This window comes from Aptenodytes patagonicus, chromosome 12 (assembly GCF_965638725.1).
Source record: "Aptenodytes patagonicus chromosome 12, bAptPat1.pri.cur, whole genome shotgun sequence".
In the NCBI taxonomy this organism is placed as follows: domain Eukaryota; kingdom Metazoa; phylum Chordata; class Aves; order Sphenisciformes; family Spheniscidae; genus Aptenodytes; species Aptenodytes patagonicus.
This window is the reverse complement of record NC_134960.1, coordinates 21,574,644-21,597,621: the sequence shown is the minus strand read 5'-3', so window position 1 is coordinate 21,597,621 and position 22,978 is coordinate 21,574,644. Positions and strand designations below refer to the sequence as shown.

General features: G+C 61.4%; 1 protein-coding gene across 3 annotated transcripts; it reads right to left on the bottom strand.

Annotated features, from left to right (window-relative positions):
• Positions 1-200: 200 nt before the first annotated feature.
• ARAP3 (ArfGAP with RhoGAP domain, ankyrin repeat and PH domain 3) lies at positions 201-22,139 on the bottom strand. Of its 3 annotated transcripts, XM_076350050.1 has the most exons (35): positions 21,988-22,139; positions 18,980-20,104; positions 18,303-18,364; positions 17,896-17,969; positions 17,585-17,655; positions 12,869-13,138; positions 12,542-12,611; positions 11,586-11,706; positions 11,184-11,371; positions 10,176-10,282; positions 9,870-10,069; positions 9,630-9,715; positions 9,275-9,457; positions 8,892-9,054; positions 8,436-8,567; positions 8,209-8,362; positions 7,976-8,078; positions 7,540-7,738; positions 7,388-7,451; positions 6,906-7,069; positions 6,537-6,749; positions 6,269-6,374; positions 5,577-5,724; positions 5,315-5,383; positions 4,946-5,020; positions 4,710-4,824; positions 4,421-4,549; positions 4,085-4,218; positions 3,845-3,927; positions 3,574-3,609; positions 2,711-2,774; positions 2,462-2,599; positions 2,089-2,127; positions 1,304-1,378; positions 827-1,220 (listed from the first exon to the last, which is right to left on the bottom strand). In XM_076350050.1, exons 2-35 carry the CDS (start codon positions 20,062-20,064, stop codon positions 897-899), a joined length of 5,244 nt encoding a protein of 1,747 aa, XP_076206165.1. In that variant the 5' UTR covers positions 20,065-20,104; positions 21,988-22,139; the 3' UTR covers positions 827-896. The 3 variants fall into 3 exon arrangements, with proteins under 3 accessions (XP_076206163.1, XP_076206164.1, XP_076206165.1); XM_076350048.1 differs by having other exon boundaries at positions 201-1,378; XM_076350049.1 differs by having other exon boundaries at positions 201-1,378; positions 18,303-18,361.
• Between the last annotated feature and the right edge of the window lie 839 nt (positions 22,140-22,978).

Here is a 22,978-nt window from a genome sequence, read left to right as displayed (position 1 = left end):
GACTTGGGCAGAAAATCCCACCCTGGATCTGAGGTTCGCTGGGACTTTGCCCCAGTTTTGCAGTTCCTCCAATGCTGCCGGTGCTGGCCCCATCCCATGGGTCCCCCGACTGGGTGCCTGGCCCTGGCACCCCCAGCTCCCTGCCTGCCAGACCGCAGCATCCCTCACCGCTCCTCCTTCAGTAACCGAACCCTCCAGAGTACAAATAAATCTTTATTTCTCCCTGCTGGTGGAAGGAACGGGTATAAATACAGTAGCCAAGCAGGAGCTGTCCTCCATCGCCAGCACTACGTGCCGGGCACACATGGCCAGCCCTGCTTCTGTTGACCCCCCCACCAAAATATGCCATGGTAGATGCAAGAAGGGAAGTGGGGAATGGCTTGGGTGTCCTGACCCTGCCTCACAGGCCCAGTGCTGGGGAAGGGACATCGTGCTGTGTTTGCCTGTGCTGGCAGGCACTGCATGCCCCCCTGCCTGACACCGTGCTGTGCTGCTGAAATATGCAGGCAGGCTTTTATTTTCCCTTTTACCTGCTTCCCTTGGCACTGGGCCTGATGGCAGACGTGCTACCCATGAGCGAGAGCATGTGGGGCAGCATCCCCAGCCCTCCCAAGAGGGGGTACCGCCCCTCAGCATCCCGGTCCCCACTAGTCCCCTGGTCCCCACCAGTCCCTACTCCCAGCCCAGCTCCGGGGTCAGGAGGAGGAGGAGGGCATGGGCTCCGTGGTGTGGGAGCGTGGGGTACCCATCGTCGCTGCCATTGGGCGTGACTTGACCCCCAGGTCGGTGGTTGCCCCTTTGGCACGGCAGGTCATGTCACTGGCTGGCCCGGCCCCGGTGGCTGGCCCTCATTCTTCCTGAGGATGACGCTGCTGAGCTCCTGGATGAGTTTGTTGTTAATGGGCGAGGGAGGCTGCATGTTCCTCTTCCTGGGGATCTCCAGGGAGGTCTCTGTGCTGGGACTGCTCCCCGGAGTGGCTGCCTGCTCCCAGTCCCTGGCCAGCACCAGGGAAGGCTCCATGTTCCTCTCCAGAGAGGCCGTTTTGGTGGGTCTGAGCCCCTGGGCTGAACCTCTGTCGCTCTCCAGGTTCAAGTCCCTTTCGAGGGACAGGGCTTTGGTGACGGAGGGACCTGTCACCCTCTGGGCCGGACTGGCAGGCAGCGAGGAGCGCAGTGCTGTGGCTGGGGGCTGCTCGGGGAATGGGGCCGGCATCTTGGACCTGTCCACGGGGGGCACGGCTGACAGGTCTGCCAGCAGCCCCCGCCCCAGCTCCAGCGTGGCCAGCTCAGGGAAGTTGCCCACCTCCTCGTAAACAGGATCGGCGTCTGCCTCCTTCTCCTGCTGCTCCTCCAGGGAGTCCTGGTGCATCTTCATGGGCTGGGGGAGGGCAGGGAGTCAGGGTGAGGAGCACTGTCTGCACCACTCAGCTGTACCCCTCCGTCCCCCTCACCTTGCCCTCCCTGCACTTGGGCACTGCCCAGCGAGCCTTGCCCCCTTGCCGTGGGGCTGATGCCTGCAGGGGACCCACCCTCCATCAAGTCTCTTGGCTCAGACACTGTTGTCCTTTCTTCCCCCATCGATGATGGAGGGGGAGCATTTTGGTCCCTGCCGAGGCATGGTCCATGCCACCAGGCTGTGGCACCAGCCCAGCATCCCTTGGCAGAAGTCGTCTGGGGCAGGGAGGGCAGATGGATGCCTATGCAGAGCACAAAGCCAGGCGAGGTGAGGTCCAGCCAGGTGGCCCCCGCAGAAATAACCTGATGGTGAGGAGGACCCAAACCTATTTTCTCGCATTTCTTATGTTGATCCCCTCTGGGCAACGCACACCCAACGGGAGAGGCTCTGGGAGCTGGGCTGGACTGTTGTGGTCTTGCTTGCACACACCGGGACCATTCAGGGACCCCCATCCCTGGGTATGGGACACACAGAGCAATGGGCACCCCCTGCTCTGCCACACAGCGTGGGCAGGATGGCCCGGGCATGTTTCCGAGTGCAGGTGGGATGCTGCAGGCGAGGCCTTGCTGCCGTAGCCAGGAGGCACGGTGCAAAGCCAGCAAAGGATGCGCTCCACATGTGTGGGTACTTACAAAGAACATGGACAAAGTCCTTCGCGTGTGCAGGCGGCGCTAGAAACAGAGGAGATGGGCAGAGGTAAGCACATGATAGCGCGGAGCAGGGTCACGGATGCCTCGGCAGGCAGAGGACAGGCAGTGGGGTGCAGTGCCCCATGTACCCTCACAGGGCCCTGCACGCATAGAGAGCTGCCACAGACATGAGCACAGCACGCAGCACGCACGCACCGCCGAGCACAGGGACACACAACCAAAGCATCCATCGGTGCTAGGCGGCGTGCAACCCGCCTCCGGGGCCCTGGGGTGGGCACATGGTCTTGGGACAGGTGCATGGACCTGGGTGGGTGCAGGAGCACCCGTGAGCAGGGGTAGCTGTGGGGGCTTTTACCAGGGTCTGGTTGGCAGAGAGCATGGTGGCGTCGGTGCTGTCCCCGTGCAGGGGCACCAGCGGCATGGTGCCGAACTTCTGCTTGGCGAGGTCAGAGGAGGAGCGCCGGCGCATGATCACGGGGCGCAGGTCATCGTGCTGTGCACAAGGACAGGGCAGGGAGGGGTGTCATGCCGGGCTGCCCTGCCAGCCCACTCCCGTCCCAGCCCAGCCCAGCCCATCTGGGTGGCACAGCCAGCCTGCACCCACCTGAGCCTTGAGGATGCTGGTGGTCCAGTCCCACAGCTCAGCCTGCCCCGAACACACCAGGTACCTGCAGAGGAGTCAGCTGAGAAGCTTCCAGGGAGCAGGGCCAGTGGGGCCCACATCCCCTTGTCACCTTGCCTGTGAGCCCAGGGCTGTCAGGCACAACTATACCCAGTGGGGCTGCACCTCTGAAACTCTCTGCATGCCCAAATCGCTGCTTCAGGTCAAGGCGAGAGCTCGTCGGGCACCCATGAGGCACTTTGGCTCAGCTGTCTTGCTGCTCTTAGAAGAACATCTCGGCCCCATGTCGGGGGCAGGCGACGTGCTCAGCTGCTGCCCCAGCATCGGCAGCATCAGGGAAATGTGGACAGGATCAGCAGGATGCACAGGTGTGCCTGGGCACCCAGCGGTGCCAGGGAGGCTGGGGCAGGGACCCCAGCTCAGGGCAGGGCGCAGAGTGCAGGAGCACCTGGTGTTGGGTGCATGGGGACACAGAGCAGCGCTGGATGAAGGCTGGCAGGCAGCACAGCCATGCAGGTGACATGTACACCTGGGCAGGGTGGGCAGGTCCCTCTGGTGCCTGGTGCTGGGTGCTTGGAAGATGCGTCTCCCAGGGGTGCTGATGTGGATGGGGAGGTAGGAAGGGTGTGTGGTACGGAGATGGATTGCCCCTGGAGCCTGGCCCCCACCTTGTGCCAGGGAGCATGTAGCCCCACCACTCTGTCCCTTGAGTGCCCCAGACAGGCACCAGCTCTGCCCTGACCCCCAGGGCCCTGTAGCACTGCCCTGGCTGTCCCACTCCCACTAAAACTGGGGACAGATCTCAACATCCCCCCAGCCGCAGGATGGCAGGGGCAGATACTCACAGCTGCTGCTTGTCCAGGGTCAGTGTGAAACCCCACCTGGGGAAAGGAAGAGACAGGCTGTGGGGCAGCACCGCCAAGCTCAGACACAGCCCAGGGTCCATGGGCAGTGGGGTGGGGGGCTGAGTTCGCCCCACGGGCCCAGGCTTGTCATGGCTTTGGGTCCCGGTAGGGCTTGCCATGCTCCCAGCGGCTGGGTTCATGTGCCAGGTGCTGGGGGCAGAGACCAAGGGATGCATGCCCCAGGGCCATGGCCAGGGAAGGTCCCACTTACTGGGCTGGTGGCTTCAGCTTCTTCCTAATGCCCATGTAAACCTTGGCTGCATCCAGGGGCCACTCGCGCTCTGGCTTGGCACTCTGGGGAAGGAGATCCATTGGGTCAGCCCAGCTTGGTGCCAGCCTCTCTGCCAGGAGGACAGCCACCACCATGCCACTGCTGTCACCAGGCTCCCCCTCCCTGCCTCTCCTCCCGCCCTTGGGGCGCAGGTCCATCCCTGCAGCATCCCCTGGGTACCCTCTTCTCCTTGAGCAGCAGCAGCCTCCGGTCCCGGATGACGAAGTAGCGCTCCTGAAACTTGTTCCCCAGCAGCTTGGGGGGCTCCTCGCGGCATTTCAGCAACCCACACTTGGGGGTCTCACGCTTGACGCCTGCCCAGTGAGGGGAGACAGGGGTCAGGGGGGCTGGGAGCATGTGAGGGTGGCTGGGGTTTTGCAGGGGGATCCCACTGTGGGTCTCAGGGTTGTGCCCCTGATGGCTGCAGGGCGGTGGCCAGGGCAAGGGGAAGCTCAGGCAGAGCTGTCCCCCTCTGGGGACACACCTAGGGGCTGGGACCCTTTGTGATTGCCTTACCTGTGAAGAGACAGCTGCCCTCACCGATGGGGATCTTCCTCACCAGCAGGTATGCGGAGCTGGGCTCCGGGAGCTTGCACCACTGCAAAGCTTGCTCCAGCACCTTCTCCTTGGGGTGCAGGGGCCGTTCTGGGGAGGCAGAGAGACTCTCACCACTGTGTCCCCTTCCCTGTGCCAGTCCCCATCCCCCCTGCCACCAGCAGCAAGCCACCCCCTGTACCCCACACTTCCTCCTCACCAGCCCGGCCGTGCCGACAGCATCCCCCTGTGCCATCCCCACCATGCTCACCCAGCTCCCCATTCTCCAGGGCCTCAAAGGTCAGCCAGATGTCCAGGCTGGCCGCCACATTGCGCATCTCCAGCACCTGGTTGGTGAGCTCCTCCGCTGTCATTGTGGGGGACACCTGGGGCCAGACACACGGGGAGCTGCGTTCAGTGGTGGCAGGATGGGTGCCAGGGACAGGCTGCGCCAGGAGCCTGCATCCCTCCTCCCTTCCTCCAGCACGGCCCTCTTTTGGGACTCACCTTCAGGGTGACGCAGAAGTCGGGCACCTTCTGCTCCAGGTAAACCTCGATGATGAGGTCCCCTGCCTGTGAGAGCTGGGGGAAGAGCAGGTGGCATTAGTGTCGTGCCAGCATGGGTGCTGTGCACATCCCCTCTCCCCAGGGGCTGGCAATGGTGTCCCGGGGAGCTGGGGCTGCTTCTCCCCTGGGCAGGAGCCTCAAGATGATGGGCGAAGGGGAGACAAGTGGTGGGAAAGTTCTTCCCCAAATATCTGGTGTGGGACAGCGGGGACCCAGGGTGGGCAGCTGGGAGTGCGCCCATCTTCCAGGCAGTCCCACCAACCCAGGGGTCCCTGGCATGATGGGGGCCAGCAAACAGATCCCTAGTACCTGGGTGTCCTTCCAGGTGGTGATCAGACTGTTCTCCAGATCCATCTGGGATACCTGGTCCTCATCAATCTGCCGGAGGAAGGGCACACGGGGTGAGAAGGGAGACACATGGAGTCAATGTGGAGTGGGATATGGCTTGAGGACACACGGCCAGGATGGAGGGATGCAGGGGGAGGCAGAGGTGGGCAGTGTGGGGGGATACAAGGGGAGACAGGCAGAGCCAGCATGGAGCGGGCTGGCAATGCCCCTGCAGGGAGCTTACGTTGAAGATGCTGACATAGTTGTCAATGAGGTCTTCCATCACCTTGACCTCATGCTCCCCTTTGCCATCGGTCTGGAAGAGGCTGGGTGCGAAGAGCAGTGACAGGTTCTTGGTGCTCATCTGGTTGAGGTCTGCACATTTCTGCACCCTGAGACAAGGAGGACAGAGGTGTGGGGCTGGTCCCACTTTGGATGGGGTTTCAGCCCCAGCCACCCTCCTCTGCCTCATACAAACTCTCCTGAAAAACAGCCCATTTTTCCCCTGCTCCCCAGCTCCCCAGCAGTGGGAACTTCAAGCCAGGCAGTTCCTGTTTCCAGGACTTCCAGATGCCACCAAACCAGACAACAACCCCACCTCATATGCTGAGTTGGGGATGGGAATTTGTTTTTTCCCTCTTTTTTGGGCATTGGGTGAAGTTTATGTCCTGCAGGGGGGTGTCCCCTATTCCCAAACTTCCTGTCACTCTCCTTTGTTGCAGGATGACTTTGGGAACGTTTGAGGTGTCCCAGAGCAGCATCCTCCAGCACACCCCAGCACCAGCTGGGGGGCTGGTGGGGCAGGGCATGGGCGCTGGGCTATTCCTGGCTCACAGGGATGGGAGCCAGCATTCCCTGGGCAGCGGGGAGACCCCACACTGCTGGCTGGCCTTGGGGACCCTGGCTGGGGGAGTGGCGAGGAGGTGGCCCACTGACCGGTAGAGGTGCCCGATCAGCGCAGCCAGAGTCTTGTGGTTGAGGCGAGGCAGGCGATGAATGAGCTCCTTGTACCGCTCCAGGCGCTGGGGCTTTGAGGAGATTTCTGGAGGGAGGAAAATGAGCTGTGGACCATTGCTGAGTCTGGTGGACACAGAGCTGATGTGGCACTAGGGCTGGTACCAGGACCCTGTCCTGAGGGACACCAGCCCCGGGGGTCCCTGGCAGGCAGCCCAGCGTGGGAGCAGGGGTTGGGTGAAGGAGGTACCTGCAGCCTCCTTCCACTGTGGGTGCAGCTCCAGGGTGAAGACAGGGTCCTCGAGCTCACGGAAGAACCTCTTCAGCACGTCAGTGACGTCCTCGATGAAGTTGTCGTTGATGCGCAGCTTGACATTGCGGGCATCCCGCCGAAACTCCTCCATCAGTACCTTGATTCGGGACTTGGCTCCGTTCTTGCGGTAAATCCCCTCATGCCGCAGCCCTGGGGCAGTGACATAGGATCATAGGGACCCAATCCAGCCCAGAGGGTCCCCAATGGGGCTGGTGTCCTGAGAGCAGTGCCTCTTGCCCGGACCCCTCGGCTGCCCCATATGTGCCAGAGGATGCTCTGGCTGTGCCGCTGCCATGCGGGGCTCACCGTACTGCGTGATGAAGGCGATGCAGCTGTCCACGATGATGGGGATGTCCCCCCGGCTCAGCTGCTGGTCCCGCAGTGCATTACCCCGGCCCCCCGCTGATGCCTGGATATCAGCGTACCATGCCACCGAGTCTGCCCGCGACAAGCCCTGCAGGTAAAATGTCCTGAGAACGACAAGGGCAGAGAAGAGGGAATGAAGGTTGCCAGGGGGGGTGGGTTAACCCCTCCTGCCCATAGACACAGCCTGGCTCTGGGACAGGGAGCAAGGCACAGCCAGGCTGAGCCGAGGGACATCCTATCCTGATGAGAGACCCCCTGCTGGGGTGATGTCTGTAAGCCCCTTGGCCACAGCCCTGCTGTCCCAGTAGCATCCCCACTGTGGGTTTGGGATCAGCATTGACCCACGCATGAGCGCCATTGCCCCAGGCAGCCTGCTGAGGTTGCTTGGCTCATTCCCCATCATCCCCACAGCCAGGACTCACCTCCCCATCTCCACCAGGATCAGCAGCTCCTTCTTCTCTGGGGTGTCTGTGGGGGGAACCAGACCTGTATTGGGGTGAGAAGTAGAGGGGTCAGAGCCATGCACGGCCACCCATCACACGGTGCCTGACCCAGGCTGCAGCACAGCACTCACTGAGTTCCTGCAGCCGCCGGAGGTTGATGCTGTCCTCAGCCCCGTCATCCTCGGTGGGGCAGATGAAGAGGTGGGCTTTCTGCAGGATGAAGAAGGCCTGCTGCCACCGCTCGGGGTTGAGCATGCACTTGTAGCGCAGCTGGCCCACACGCTGGAACTCATAGCCCAGCAGGCAGTGACAGCTCACAGGCGTGAACCACTGTGGGACAGAGCAAGAGATGAGCCGGGTAAAGACAGGGCTCAGCCCTCGAGCGCAGACCCCCATGAGGATGGGGGCAGGTTGCCGGGGAGGATGGGAGCCCCTGCAAAGGGAAGGAGGGTGCTTGCCACAGAGGATGAAGAGCATATGGAGCTGGGAGGAATCACAACAGGGAAGCAGGGACAGAGCCCAGGGACCCACCAGTGGCACGGAGTGCTCGGGCTGGGGCTGGCTCACCTTGCCAATGGCGCTGGCCCAGGCTTGCAGCATCTCGGGCCTGTCGGTGCCCAGCTGCTGCACTTTTTCCCCAGTGAGGAAGAGCTCGAGGATGAAGCGAAACCTGCAGAGGATGAACCAACCCATCAGGGCAGTCCTCCACACTGAACCTGCACCCAGAGCCAGACCAGACCACTGCACCAATAGGGAGCAATGCCCGTCCTTGCCCTCTGTGGGGGCATGGCTGGGGGTACCTTTCGGTAGGGCTGGGGCTGGCGAGCACCTGGGCTCTGCTCACGCCCAGGGAGATGAGGTCCCCACTCTCGATGTGGCCCAGGGGCTCGGTGCATTTCTCCATCTCGAAGAAGAGCAGGGCTTTCTCCAGGGAGCACCATGTGCGCTGGAAGTCTGTGGGACCGGGTGATCAGCGGCACTGGGATGGGCACCCCACCGGCTGCCCTCCCGCACTCCCCACACTTACCCTCTTTGCTCTTCTTGGCACCCGGGAGCTTGAGGGGGGCCATGGCCCGGTACAGGTACCCGCTGAGTGTCACTGGCTGCGTGATCTCATTGTAGACACCCTCCAGACCCAGTTCCCGTGGGCGGGGGCTCCCTGTGGGGAACGGTGATGAGAGCGGGACAGGAGAAGGCACCCACCAAAGCACAGGTACCAGCAGGGCAGGGAGACCCCACTCATGCAGGTGTAGGCAAGGGGGTGTGTCAGGCACGGGGTTCCCTGAAAAGGGACTCCAGAGGAACCCGCTGCCTTGCCCCATCCCAAAAGAGGAGTGCACTGGGGCAAGTGGGTCCTCCAGAGAGCCACAGCGCCTGATGCCCTGGCTGTCCGCAGCCTTGGGCCATACTGTGGGGGGCAGGGGCAGTGGCAGGGAGGAAGCTCCCCCATCACAGCCAGATGGGGCTCGAGGGTCGTCCTTACCTGAATGGTTCCTGGGCCTTTTGCTCTCTGGTCCCCACCAAAGGTCAGCCCCAGGGGACACCTCGCAGGCAGTGGGGTCAGCCGCCAGCCCAGCCTCTGAGGATGAGAAGAACTGCAGAATGGTCTTCAGCAGGGCTGGTCCTGCCACTGCAGCACACAGTGCCTGGGATGAGACAGGAGCCTTTAGGGACCACGTCCTGGCTCATGGAGACCCCCAGCCCGCTGCCAGGGGTGCTTGAAGGCAGGCAAAGTGGGACATGACCTCCCACCCAAGCTGCCTGGCACAGGGGTGCAGGCGGACACAGTGTTGGCATCTCAGACCCAGAGCTCTGGGGTGGTTTCCAGGTCCCAGCATCCTGCCTGCACCCCGAGGTGGGCCCTACCTGGAGCACATCCTCCTGAGTGGCGTAGTGGGGATGGGGCAGGCGGTACCGACCCTCTCGGTACTTGCGGGAGATGAAGTCCCGTCTCTGCTCGGCACTGGCATCTGGGTAGAGGGCCTCGGCGGCGGGGAGATGAGCGGCCCAAAACCGGTTGGCTCGGTCATTTCCCAGCATGATGAAGAGCTGCAGGAGAGTCTCACAGTCATGGCGAGCACCAGGGCCAGCCAGGAGGAGCAGGATGCCTGGCGTCCCTGCATCCCAGGGGAGACTGTGGGGCTGCTGCCCTGCCCGGGGAAGCAGCCTGTCCCCTGAGCATGCCGTGCCAGCCCCAGTGCCCTGCACTGAGTGCCTCTACCTGTACGATTTCATTGGACCAGACACTGGTGTCAAGCTTCAGACTTTGCACCTTGGAAATGTTGGAGCCCAGGCTGCGGTGCTGCCCTGCGGGGAGCAGGAGAGTGAGCATCCCTTGATCCTGCCAGGGGAACCGGCACCCAAGTTGCACTCATACCCCCAGCCAGCACCCTGCCTGCCCAGGCACGCCCAGCCCACACCCGCCAGGACCCCCACGTGCCCCCCAGGGAGATGTACTGGCCTGCACACTGCTTGCAGATGACCACGCACAGGTTGATGGATGCCCAGTCGGGACTCTGAGCCCAGCAGTCTGCACAGTGTTTGTTGGCTTTGTTGGACCAGATCTTCTCTGCCACCTCATAGTCATAGAGCATCTCTGCTATGGCCTCCTGCAGGGCCTCCATCCACTCCCGCTTCTCCCGCTCCGACTCCGCCACGAAGCTATGAGCACCAGCATAGCCAAAAGTCAGGGGCCTGGAGCAACAGCACCTGAGTCCAGCACCCGGCTGCTTCCCCCCACCTCGTCCCACCTGGACGCCTGGGATACCTGAATATTTTGAAGGGGGTGATGAGCTCGAAGCTGCGGTTCTTGGCTTCGCGGATGGTGGAGCCGCGCATCTCGATCAAGCAGATGCCAATGCCCATTTTAAAGAACTGCAATTCAGAGTGACACTGGTGTTGGGTCTGCAGCACTGCAGCTGCGGTGGATACACCACTCCGGACATACCTGTGATGATGGGGCTGGAGCCAGAGAGCTGTGCCTCATACCCTCACTCCCATCACTGCACTGTTTGGACCAGTCAGACCTGCTACCCTACCACATCTCTCAGCCATCCCATGTGGGCTGACATAAAGCATTCAGCAAATATGTTATGCCTTAAAATGAAAGGCAAGTTCTGCCCACTGCCCCCGAAACCCGGCCATTCAAAACCCTCTGTTTTGGGCATTTGAGTCCACACTGAGTCAGGCACACTCATAAAGCAAGTATCAACTCGAGCAAAACCCACAGAGGTTTGATGCTGCTTAGTGCACGCCAGGCAAACTGGAAATGAGGTGACTGTAAAAAAAACAGGAGTGCTGAGTAAATTCAGCAGGCAGGAGGTGGGGATTTCCATGGGCAGCGGGCAGGGTGCGATGGGTGGGCAGAGACCCGCTGCCTCCTATGGGGCAAGCCCACGTTGCAGCAGGTATGTTTGCTGGTAATTTTGTGGTCATTGATCCACCTGTCCTGTGATGGATTGGGATGCTTTGGTGCGACTAGGACCTAAGTGCCAGGCAGAGAGGAAGATAATTTGGTGATAGCGAGGAGATTGGGAAGGGGGTCCACTCTTGGCAGCCCTGCATCTCCAAGCCCGGGCTCCCACTACAGCTGCCCTGTGCAGGATCTCCAGCTTCCCGCTCCACCGTTCCCTTTCTCCTGCCCGTCCTTTTCCTCTCTACTCTCCCTTTGGCACCAACCCTGGCTAAGCGCCCTCCACCCCTCCATCGCTCTCACCCCTGTCCACCATTGGCACAGCCTGCTGTTGCCAGCGGGGTGTCTGGTCTGGCCACAAACCTGCTCGCTCTTGTACAGCCACATCTCAGGCAGGCTCAGGGCTGCGAACACCTTGGACTTCTGGCCCTTCAGCTCCAGGGTGCCTGACTTCTGACAGTGAGAGGTGTTGGCAGGCCGGGGTCGGGACCCCACCAGGTGCTGGTCCATCACCTTCTTCTGCAGCGTGGAGCACCACTCATTCCTCTGGGCTGGGGACCAGGCATGAGGGAGAGGGTCTGAGCCCTTCCCCCTGGCATGGAGCAGAGCACCCGGCAGGTGTGGCAGGGGAGAGGTCCCCTTGCTCATCATGGCCGGATGTTTTGGGGATGGGGTGAGAGCTGCCCCCGGGATGCTCTGGCTGGAGGAGATAGGCAGGGACGGTTCCTTGGGGGCTGGTGGGCCCTAGCCCAGGTCTTCGCTTACCCTCGTTCTCAGCGCGGAAGACGAAGATCCTGTGGCTGGTGAAGACCTGGAACTTGTTGTCCTTGGTGGAGCGAGCCATCTCGATCACGGACAGCGGGATCACCCCCTTGGGGTAGGGCTCCTGGAACGAGCCCCAGGCAGGGTTACCCCCCTTTGCCCTTCCTGCAGGGCACCTCCATAACCCAGCCACCCCAGCACCTGCCTTGCCGGGCACGCTGGCACTGTAACAATAGGGGTAAGGGGATGTGGCAGGGATGCCTGCCAGCTCCTGCAATAGTGGCTGCTTCGGGGCCATGCATGGTGCCTGTTTCTGCGTGGGTGCCACTGATGTGGGGCCAGCCCGGCTGGCTGTGCCGTGGGACTGGGGCAGCAGTGCCTGTCACCCCAGGTGGTGTGGCAGCCACCAGGCCCCTGCATTAGGCGTAACAGGGCCGTGCAGAGCCCCCACAGAAGGACGATCGGATGTGGGACAGGAAAGGGTTGTTGACTCATCCCACGCACCTAACCCACAGTGCCAGTGCCCACAGTGAGAAAAGCTCCTCCATGCAGCACATGTTCCACATCCCCCAGGTGCTCAGCTGGGTGCTGCCTCATAGCACAGCCCAGGGGACACCAGCAGCCGGGCAGGAGCTGAGGATTCAGGTGGGGATGTGTCCATGGCTGGGACCCAGAGATTCCCCCATTTGCGGTCTGCCCCAGGGTTTGTGAGCCAGCAGGACCCCCCTTGCCTGCTCCTGTTGCTGCCCTGGGCTTCCTATGGCATGAGGTTATGTTCAGAGCCCCCCAGGCACAGGGGCCACAGCTGCTTCACCCTGGTGATGGTAAAGCAGTGTCGGCTCCTTACAGAAGGACAAGGGGAGGCAAAGGGGATATGGCAGCTCACGTGGTGTCAAGGCACCCTGCTTAAGCGACATGGTGCAGCTTCCTCACCCTGCCCACATCCTGCCCCTTCGTACCTTCTCACTGCTGAAGTACATCAGGTTCTTCCCATCGAAACGGACATAGCGCCTCTGGAAGACATAGTTCCTGTTGGGATGGCAGAAAAATGGGGCTGTTGGGAAAGGGACGATCCCCCCAAGGACCCCACATCTCCTCACAGACCCCCCCTTCCTCCAAGGATGGCTGCACAGAGACCCTTGCAGCACAGCTAGGGAACCCAAGAGGGTCCTCTTCCTGTGGGGAGGTCAGGCTGCTCCAGTAGCATGGTGATCAGTGTGCCCACCTCACCAGCCTTGTCCAAGGGGGTTTTACCCATGGGAACTGTCCCATGGGTGGGCACGTACCCCTGTGGGGAGAGCTTGTCCAGCCAGCCACTGAGCATGGTGGGTCGGGGCTCGGAGAGCGACGTGAAGCTGGCATAAGGGGAGATGGTGAGGTCATCCAGGACCTCGTCTGGGTAGAGATGGGCTGGCAGGCTGAACGGGGTGCCCTCAGCCCGCGGTGCCTCCACAGTGGAGTACCCCTCTGTGTCGTTCTGGACGATGCGGTCAATGAGCCGGGACCGGGTCTCCTCATCCTCGCTCCTTCCCTCGCTGCTGCACTCGCTGCTTGTCCTGTGAGAAATGGGGCTGTGAGGGAGCCTGGCTGCGGCAGCACGGCTACTCATTGTGCAGGGTCCCAGTCAATGCCACCCCATTTGGAGATGCCTTGCACTGCTCCTGGCCTCATCCTGAGTTTCTCGGGGCACTCAGTGACATGGGTGTTTGCATCTCCATGAGCAGGGTGGGACAAGGGCTCAGTGCTCATGAGCCCCGTGGCCACCAGCAGCCCAAGGCTCAGCTAGTCCTACATGATGGCAAGGCTGGGGGTAGCTGGCAAAATGGGCTTCCCCACCTTGGGTAATACTGCACAGGCCATCATGCATCTCTAAACCCCTGGCATCACCTCCTTCCCCTCTTCACACCACAGGCAGCAAACCGAAGCCAGGCAGCTCCCCAGTCCCACGTCCTGCTCCCTGCTCTACACCTCCTCACCAGGGGTCTCAGCCTACCCTCTCCTTCTACCCCTCCAGTGTTCATTGCACCGGGAAGGTCCTTGTGCCACAACACCCTCCAACCTGCTCTTGTGTCCAGCCAAAATGTTTTGCAAAGAGATTGGGATTGACAGATGGGCCGGTGGAGCTCCTGCATCCATCTTCTTTTCTTGGGAAGCCATGCTAAAACCCCCAGCCAGGCCTGGTGAGGCTATCCAGCCATAACAATAAAAGGAAATTATAAAAATAAACTGCTAAGCCTGCCCCTTCCCCTCAGCCCTCTCAGCCAGACATTTTTCTTTCCCGAAAAGGAAATGTGCTGGAAAATGTCTGACGGTCCCAGGAGCTCACAGGAGAGCTGCCCAGGTGCAACGGTGATGGGCAGGAAGAGGGTCATGGCAGCTGGGACACCCCAGCACCAGCAGGAGAGCACCCATGTCACTGGTTCGCTCGTGGCATCCAGTGCCAGGATGAAGAAAAGGCCCCAAGAAAGGCAACGAGGATGGTCCAAGCCCTGTCACAGCTTCTGTCTGAGGAGCACCTGAGCAAGCTGGGCATCTCCAGTGGGGAAAGGGTGAGTGATGGGGGCAGGTTTCTGAAGTCATGAGCAGCATGAGGAGGGCAGAAAGGCATCTCCTGGCCACCACTGCTTCAGTCACAGGAGCTGGGTGACATCAGATAAAGCCAGCAGAAGCAAGGTGCAGAACCACATGGGAAAGGAGCGGCTGACCCGTGGGACTGCTCGCCATGGGATGTTGTAGAAGGAGAAATTTATGGAGGAAAAACCCACTGGGAGGTACTGAATATGAGAAACCACCTCCAGCACAAGTCCATGTGCTAGAAATGCTTTTGGACCAGGAGAAGGACCCCAAACACCTCCCCTCATCATAAATTCTCCAAACACCTGGTTTTGAGCACTGCCTCATTGTAGGAGCGGAGGCAGTGCATGGACCTGTGCTTTGACCCTGGACATCTTATGAGGCCATCAGACATCAGATGTCTCTGAACCATGTGAGACAGAAGCAAGACCTGAAGTCTGCCTGGGAGGATGTTGGGCTGAAGCCACGCAGGCTACGGGTCGGCTCTGGAGAAGTGGGATGGTATATGGGGCTGAGGAGGTGGGTGGAGAAGGAAAATGACCTGTTTGGCTCCAGTGTCTGCAAGAAAGACAAGAAATGGCCATGGACGGATTGGAGGCTCAGAGCACAAGGGAAATTGCTATTTAATTAGCATAACAGAGCCTTGGCAGGGCAATTTATCTGGCTGGAGTCCCAGCCTGGCGTCCAGCTTCTTCAGGAGGGACTGGCCAGGGAGCAGGGTGGCTGAAGGACTCTGTATGTTGTAGGTGGACGTCATCCTTGAGTGCCAGAGCCAAGTGGGAGACAGACCTGCTGAATGGGTCAAGGCAAGAGAAAAAGGGGAAAAATCCATGATAGCCCCTTCCTGAGCAATGCTTTACAGCCACTGAAACCACGAAGAGCTGGAGGACAAGCAGCATCTGGCAGGGACAAGCAAAGCCCACAGCCCAGCCGGAGTGGGGTCCCTCAGCATTCCAGGAGCACGCCAAGACCCAGGCCAACTCTCAGCTCTTCCCTTGAGGACAGGGTTGGTGGAGGAAGCCTCCAAGCAACAAGTCTGCAAAGGCCAAGTCATCTCCCTTTTCAGCTGGTGTCAGGCAGTGAAGACAACCAACCTTAGGGCCAAATGAGTCCCCAGGGCAAGGAGAGGGTATTTCCAGGTCAGCTGAGCCTGGAGGGTGATGCTTGAGGTGCAGGCAGTCTCACGCTGTCAGTGCTCACATGGGAGAAATGGTGGAGGATGAAGGATGGGTGATGGAAGAAAGGAATCTGCTGGTGGTGAGGGGACCAAGGAGCTGCTGATGGATCTGGTTACTTCAACTGGGGGTCATGGGTCAGACAATCAACCTGTGAGTGAGCACCTGGAGGTAGGTAGGGAGATAAGGAATAAGCTGTCAAGGACACACCATTCCCAGTGTTTCTTTTCCTGCAGGGAAGATGCCTTGAGGTGTGGGGAGAAGCAGTCCAGGTAGGTATCTGCCTGAGGATCATCTCATCGAGGGTCTTGATGCAAACCAGGGCAGGATCCACCATCCTCACCAAGATGCCTGACAAGTCGCTGTCTGACCCAGTCCCCTGAGCTCCATGGGGTGACACGGGCACTGCTGTGCCACCATCTCTCTCCTGCTGAGACTGATGTCTGAAGTAGGGCAGATGCTGTCCTCCGCACCAACGTTTCATGGGGCTGAGCATCACCAGCTTGGATGAAGGTGCCTAGCGTCAGAGTGGGCAAATCCCACCCTACGCTCCAGGCTCTGCTGGACCCTCAGAGACCCCCACTCCCAGTTTTAAGGGGAATTTTGCATTCCTCTTCCTCTTTGCTGAGGATATCTCATTGCTGGCCGAGGTAGCTCTGCCTGTCTCTAACACACACTCACTGCCCAGAGCCCAAGCCAGAGACCAGTGTGGTCCAGACGAAACTCCCCCAGAACAGAGCGAGAGGAGTTATCTCAGGTAGGAGGAAGATACTGTGCCAAAGGGGTGGGAGGGCCTCTCTGAAGTTTGGCGGTGGGAAATATTTCTCATAATGAGTGGGTTGGTGGGCTGCAGGAGATGCTCGCGTTGTCCCCAGTGACCAGATGCCACTCAGCAGGATGAGGAACTGGCTGAACTGGAGAAACACCAGACAATGTGGAGGAGACCAGACAAAGAGGAGGATCAGGAGGTCCCACAGAGGCAGGGGCCAGGGCTGGCTGGCAGCAGCTCAGCAGCTGAGCAGGAGCCCATAGCTCTGCTCCAGTGGGGTTGGTCTGGGGAGGAAAGCATTGGAGCAGCTGGCCGAGGGGGTCCATGGGCACAATGCAAAAGATCTTCAAAGGCTTTTCTGTCTCTTGTTCAACCCCCCCACCTCAACCACCTTAATGCTCAGGCTGGGAGAAAAAAAACTGTGAACCGCTGCCTCTGACACTCTGCTGATGGTTGCATCCTGTCTCTTCTCAGCAAGACCAAGCTGCAAAGTCCCTGGTGGGTCCAGGGCTACAAGTGCCTGGCTGATGCCCTTGGGATGCTCTGGATCCCAGCACCCTGGAGGCCGCTGGATGGAGACTGTGACCCACGGGCCAGCATCCAGCCCCACTCTGAACTGCTGGTTCAGAGGGTCCATGGCAGATTTCAGTATTTCTGTTTACAAAACTCCTGTTCCCAGGTATTTGCAGTTCCCCACCCATGGCCTGTGTTGGCTCTCATCTGGCTGACTGTGACACTGGATCATCTGCAGTGACTCGCATCCAGAGCAGGAGATGGGCTGGACCGACCAACACTGCAGCCAGAAAGGCAGGGGCATGGGAACGCACTGGCCGGCAAGGCCATGGGCAGAGACGAAGGACACAGAGCTGCAGCTCGCCTCCTCCTCTCTAAGCAACACAGGAAAAGGAACCCTCCCCATCCAAAATGGGAAGAGCAGCTTTCCTTCCTCTTTCTGAGATGCTATCAGGAGTTATGGAAAGTACATTTCAAAAGCATTTTAAAGGTGCCCCTCACAATTTCACTGTCCACCACAGCGTGACAGATCGGCAAATGCTGATCTGATGATGCTGGAGCCTTTGGAGGTCACACATGCCTTCATCTGGAGCTCGGAGCCATCACATTTCTGAGCAATCCCTGTCCCCTGTGGTGTTTCCCTGCTCCCAGTGGCCAAATCCACACTCCGCCTGGTGTGCAGATGCCCAGTGCCACTGGCACTGCCCCAGTTGTGCACCCAGAGCATCTGTTGGCAAGCACTGTCCCCCTGAGGGCCACCCACCAGCAGGGCTCCTTCTCATTTCTGATCCCATCGGTTCTTCTTGAGACTGCTGACCAGATCCCATACGCTCCTGATCACCTCTACAGTGGGGGAAAAGCCCCCACCACCTCTCAGGCTGTCCCCAGGGGTGTCCCCTGTCCCCCTGGCATGCAAACCCCAGACCACAAGCCCAGACCAGCCCCTGCAGCCCAGAGGAGGTGACGCCTACCTGCACGCTTCTCGCTCCAGGTCCAGCTCAGACACTGCCTCGTAGCTCTGATCAGAGGAGATGCCAACACCCTGGGAGGAGAGGTTGGTCACATCTCCTCTCCCCTCTGCCCTCTCCCATCCCAGACCTCCTCAACCTGTCTGGTCCACTGCGCGGGGGGCTCAGCCTGTGACCCCCGCCCCAGCAGTGATGTTCAGCCAGGCACTGCTGGGCACCACGGTCTCACCCACTGCAGCTCCCTACTTTGCAGCAGCTGGTGGGATGCAGAGTGACAGCAGGGGACAGCCACCATCCCCACAGTCTCCTCTCACCTTCTGCTCATGGGATGGGGCTACGTGCCCAAAGATGGTCTCACTGTAGGGGCTGATGGGCTGCTCGCCGACCTCTGTGGGCAGAGACATGGGAAGAAAAGTCAGTCAGCGGTGCTTGCTGCAGGGCAGCGACCATCCAGGACTGCCAACCTTGGAGGGGGATCCCCCCACCGAGCCCACCACAGCGTTCTCCAATATCCAGAGCATCTGGCACAACAGAGATGCCAGCCCAAATATGTCTGGGGCTGGGCTCTGCCTTGGCCCGGGGCCACCCTGGTCCCTGAGCGAGGCAGGAGCATGGGGCAGGACCTGAGGGAAAGGCAGGGTGTGTAGGTGTCCCCCTCACCCCCCTTCCCTGGGGACACTGGGAGGTCCCCGCTGTGCACTGGTGCCCTGGGGGCTCTCACCTGGCTTGCTGATGGGTCTCTGCAGGATGGGGGGCAGGCCCCCGCTGGGCCAGCCGGGACTGCTGGAAAACAGGAGAGGGATTACTGCAGCTGTGGCCAGGATGGGGTGGGAGCCTGCGAGGTTTTTCCACCTTGTTTTCCCATCTGGCTTACATGGGCTGGAGGCTGCGCCTGACCAGGGCAGAGCTCGGCTTTGTCCCCCAGGATATGCAGCATCCCCTCCCTGCTTCCAGCGCCCTCCTTGCTCCCTTCTCCTCTGCACCCTGGGACCTGCTGGGCTGTGTCTCCTGAGGCTGCCAGGCATTTTCCATCCCAGCTCACCCCCCTCTAACATCTCCCGCCTTGCTCCCAGCATAAGCCAGCCCCAGACCCCTCACTCAGCCACCCCCTCACCATGCCAGGGAGCCCCAGCTTCTCCCCCCAGCCAGAATGAGCCATCCGGGGGCCCAGGGCCATCCTGTCAGCTCAGAGGGATCCCAGCTGCCCTGCAGGACTGCTCCATGCAGAGCCTGGGGAAGGCATGGGGAGGGTGGTGAAAGAGGCTTTGTCAGCACCCGGAGGCAGGCAGGGCCAGGCTGGGGATGGGGTCCCGGGGGTGGGGGGCTCTCTGGATCCTCAGCTCTGGCTGCTCTACACCCTTCCTCCACTCCCTGGGGTGAGGGAAAGCATCTGCTTACTCAGGCTTGTCGTCCGGCTGGGTCAGCTCCTGTGGGGACAGAGCCGGGAGCTGAGTGAGAGCTTGACCTTGGGGACCATCCTCCTCTCCTGAGTCCTCAGCGGGTGCTGACAGGGGCTCGAGTCCTTCATAGATGATGTTGGACACCATCTCCAGCCTGCCCTGCTCTGAGCCTGGCTGTGAGGCTGCCCTGGGGCACGGTGAAAGATCTCTCCTGGCTGGGGTGGCTGCGGCGGGCAAGGGAGGGTTGGGTGCTGGGTCACCCTCCAGCACGGTTCCAGGGCTGGTCTCAGCTGCCGGGACCCTGTGGCTGTGCCGTGGTGGGACAGACGGGATGGACAGGGGGGATTTCTCTGATGCCTCCAGGCTTTGTCCATGATCCGGAGCTGAGGGGGCCCGTGTCTCCTCCTGAGCGCTCTCCCGCACTCGCAGCCAGGATGCTCCCATGCCCATGGCCACGGCCACCCCTGGGCCAGCTGGCGGTGCTGGCCTGGGCTCCGGGCTCTCCAAATCCGTGGAGCTCTCCCCTGGCACAAACCCCTCCAGTACCACAAAGGCTGCAGGTGCCCCGTCGCTGCCCAGGCCGTGTGCTGGCACTGTGGTGCGTGCCGGTGGCGTGGGTGCCAAGCCCTGCTCCGGCTTTGAGCGAGGGAAAACCGTCCTTGGCTTGGGAACTGGCTTCACAAGGGGAGGAGCAGGGTCCTTCTCTAGAGGCGATGCCTGGGCGGGCACAGTGACATGCTGCTGCGTCCCAAAGGCATCAGTAGCCCCTCCCAGCTCTGCTTTCATGGCATCCTTGCCCACCTGGGGGGCATCCAGGACCTCGGTGGCTCGGAGATGGGTGTCTCCTGCTGCAGGTCCCCCCAGGGACTGACTGAGCATCCGTGTCTGCTGCACCAAGTTCAGGATCCTTTTACGGTGCCCGGTGGCGGTGATGCCGATTTGCTGCAGGTGGTCGCCGTCCAGCGAGGCAGCATCTCTGGCCATGTGGTACCCATGCTGCTTGAAGACATCCCGGTACCTCTCCAAGTGGATGGTGGCCAGCCAGTCTGCAATATCGGCGTCAGGACCACACGGGGAGCTCATGGCCCTGGGGTGCCTCTGCGACGGATGCTCAGCCCATCATCTGTGGAAGGAGGAGAGAAAGGCAGTGAGGAGGCAGCAGGAAGGGAGAGGGGGGGTTCAGCTGCCGTGAAGGGCACAGATCCTGTGGGTGGGAGCGCAGGATGCTCCTGAAGGTCCCCCCGCCTCGCCACTCTTCTCGGAGCTGCTCACCTCCCAGCTCAAGAAGCCGGCATCCTGTTGTTCCTCAGCCCCAAGCCTCTCCGCCCCTCCCCGGAGCTGCTGGATCCTGGCCCTGCTTTGTCGGTGAGGCCGTGACCTGAGTCCAGACAGGAACTGAGCGGCTGGGGGCTCACGGGGGAGCGGGTGGGAGAGCAGATGCTGGGCGCTGGGGCATCCCGGGCTCCTCTGCGCACGGGACTGGGCGGGAGGAGAACAAGAGCCGGCGCAGCCGGGGGGGTGTCCCGGCGGAGGGGGCTGCCTGAGGCGAATAACGGGGGGAGCAGCTGGGCCCCTCCCAGGGGATGAGCTCCTGTGCCGGCCAGCTTGGGGAGGGCTCTGTGGCCGGAAGGGCCAGACCATAATCTCTCTCTCTCGCTGCTGGTGAGGGCATGGGAGAGGTCAGCATGACTCACGGGCAGGCAGAGGGGGGACAGCCTCCCACCCACCCCCAGCAGGGACGGGCCCCCTTGTGCCCCGCTGCCAGAACCCACAGCTTGAGACAGAGGGGCATGGCCTGGGGCTCGTGCTCAACATGGTGCCCACCCGCCAGGTCCCACTCTGCCGGGGACCCCCATCCCCAAATTATTTGCTGGCACAGCCCTGGGACAGAGCTGCGGGTTCTCTGCAGAGCACTGAGGGCCTTTTTCCCATGAATCATGCTGCTCCGCACTAAACCATCTGTGCTGACTGTGCTGCCGCTGGGTCTTTTTCCAGTTCCTCCATTTCCCTCTATTGTTCGGCGCAGGCTTCCTTCCTGCTGCCTGCATGCTCCCACGCATCCCCTGCCCCCTCCTGCGGGAGCTGCGTCCCGACCTGCCGAGGGACAGCCGGGCCAGGCTCCCTGCTGCACGAGCCCCCGCGCCCCTGCGCAGGCATCTGCCTGCTCCCCACCACTGCCTGCACAGGCAAGGGTTGCATGAGTGGCATGGGGAAGTGTGGCCAGGCTGGTGTGCTGGTGGAGGCGGTGGTGTCCCTCGGAGCACGTGGGGGGGATGCTGTCAGCAAGCACATGAGAACAGCAGGGCTCTCTGCTCACATGCGTGGGTGTGGGGGGTGTGTGCCCAACCCTGTATGCGTGTGCGCTGGGGGCTCGCCATGGGGCGAGCGGCTGTGCACCGGCATGCATTGAAAAGGGACAGTCACGGCAGGAGCTGGCCGAGAAGCTGGGGGAGCAGAGCATGGGGCCATTGCAGCTGGAAGGCTGCCTGTTGATGTAGGACTTACGCAAAGGGCTGGGCAGGGGGGTGTGAAGGGTGATGTCCTGTACTGGTGTGGGCTGGGTGTCTCTGCCACAGGGTTAAAGGGCTATACCCACTTCTGCCCAGCAGCCTGGTGCTGAAATGGGGCAATTTCTCCCTTTTCTTGTGTCTGTATCGCCCCGAGGGATCTGCAGCCAGCTTTGCCTGCTGCCTGCCCTGCCTGGGGCTTCAGCAGGCAGCCTCCTGCGGGGAGCTGGCTCCTGAGACCTCCCCATGCCCGGGCAGTGGGCACTGGGGCCGTGCCAGGCACCAGGCTGTGGTGTGGCACTTTGGGGCAGTCTGGCTGTGCCCGCGGGCAGTGGCGCTTCACAGGGAGGTGGACACCGTCCCTGTCCCTGCAAACCCATGCGGACCAGCTGGTGCAGTGGGCTGGAAGTGGGCACGGACTGCCACGGTCCTGGCTCTTTCCCCCCTGTCCCCAAGTCTATCCCATCCGTCCCCTGCCACCCTCGGGGTTCTCCCTCACCTCTCGCCCCGCAGCGTGGTCCGTAGCCCCCCAGGGCCGGCTCCGGTGGAGCAGCACAGTGGCAGTGCTGTTGTGGGCTCCACAGCTGCCCGGCTCTGGGCTCCAGGGTGATGCCAAGGCGTCCCCGCTGGGCACAGGGCTCAGCCTGCGGGCACGGGCAGGCAGCCCTGCAGGAACTGCTGCGGGTGCAGGCAGGTTTCACAGCACCCAGCCTGCGCCTCCCACTGCCGGTCCCTCCTCCGGGCCAACCCTCCGGTCTCTATCCCTGTCCCACCCTCCAGTCCTGCCCCTTCCCAGGCAAGACCCTGCGCCACACTTGGCCCCTGGCCTGGCTGCCCCATGTTCTGCCCCTCGGTCAGGCTCTGCCCTCCTTCCAGGGCTGTCCCCCACCCTCCCTGCTCACCCTATCGTGCTCTTTCTCTTGTCTTCCCAGCAAGGGTCCTGCTCCCCACCATGAACCCTCGGACATGCATTGCCATGGGGACACCAGGCTTCCCTGAGACCCACACCCCGAGGCTGCACTGCTGGGGGAGATCTTTGAAGTTCTCGGGTGCACTCGGCTCTATCTGTTGCTTCTGCCTCTGGCCGCAGACATATATTCACTATATCCACCATGGCCCGGGACTGGGCAGAGTGCAGGTGCCGGGAAGGTACTGCCAAATTGGAGAAAACAGGCTAAAATGTTCATGCTGATGAGGGGACTTGGGAGGACTGGCACCAGGGCTAGTTGGGTGAAATGCTGGGAACACAAAAACCTCTCCTGTGCTGCAGGGATGCTGGGGATGCAGCACCCCATCCCACTGCCGGTGCCCCATGATGAGGGGGATGTGCAGTGAGCCGAGGGGCAGGACAGCAGCAGGGTCTGGGGTGGCAGGGGGACATCGGGAGGTTTTTCTCTCCTGCAAGGAGGCTGTGCTTTCACCACCACCTGACCTGGCTGCCTTTAACGCAATGCTTTTTGCAAGAGCCCCAGTGAGGCTGGCAGTTAGTC

Coding starts and splice junctions, on each gene's coding strand:
- ARAP3 (XM_076350048.1), bottom strand. CDS start 20,064: ATGAGCTCCCCGTGTGGTCCTGACGCCGATATTGCAGACTGGCTGGCC. Junction 5,021..5,314: donor CCACCTGGAAGGACACCCAG/GTACTAGGGATC, acceptor CTCTTCCCCCAG/CTCTCACAGGCAGGGGACCT. Junction 1,379..2,088: donor GGACTTTGTCCATGTTCTTT/GTAAGTACCCAC, acceptor GCCCTCCCCCAG/CCCATGAAGATGCACCAGGA.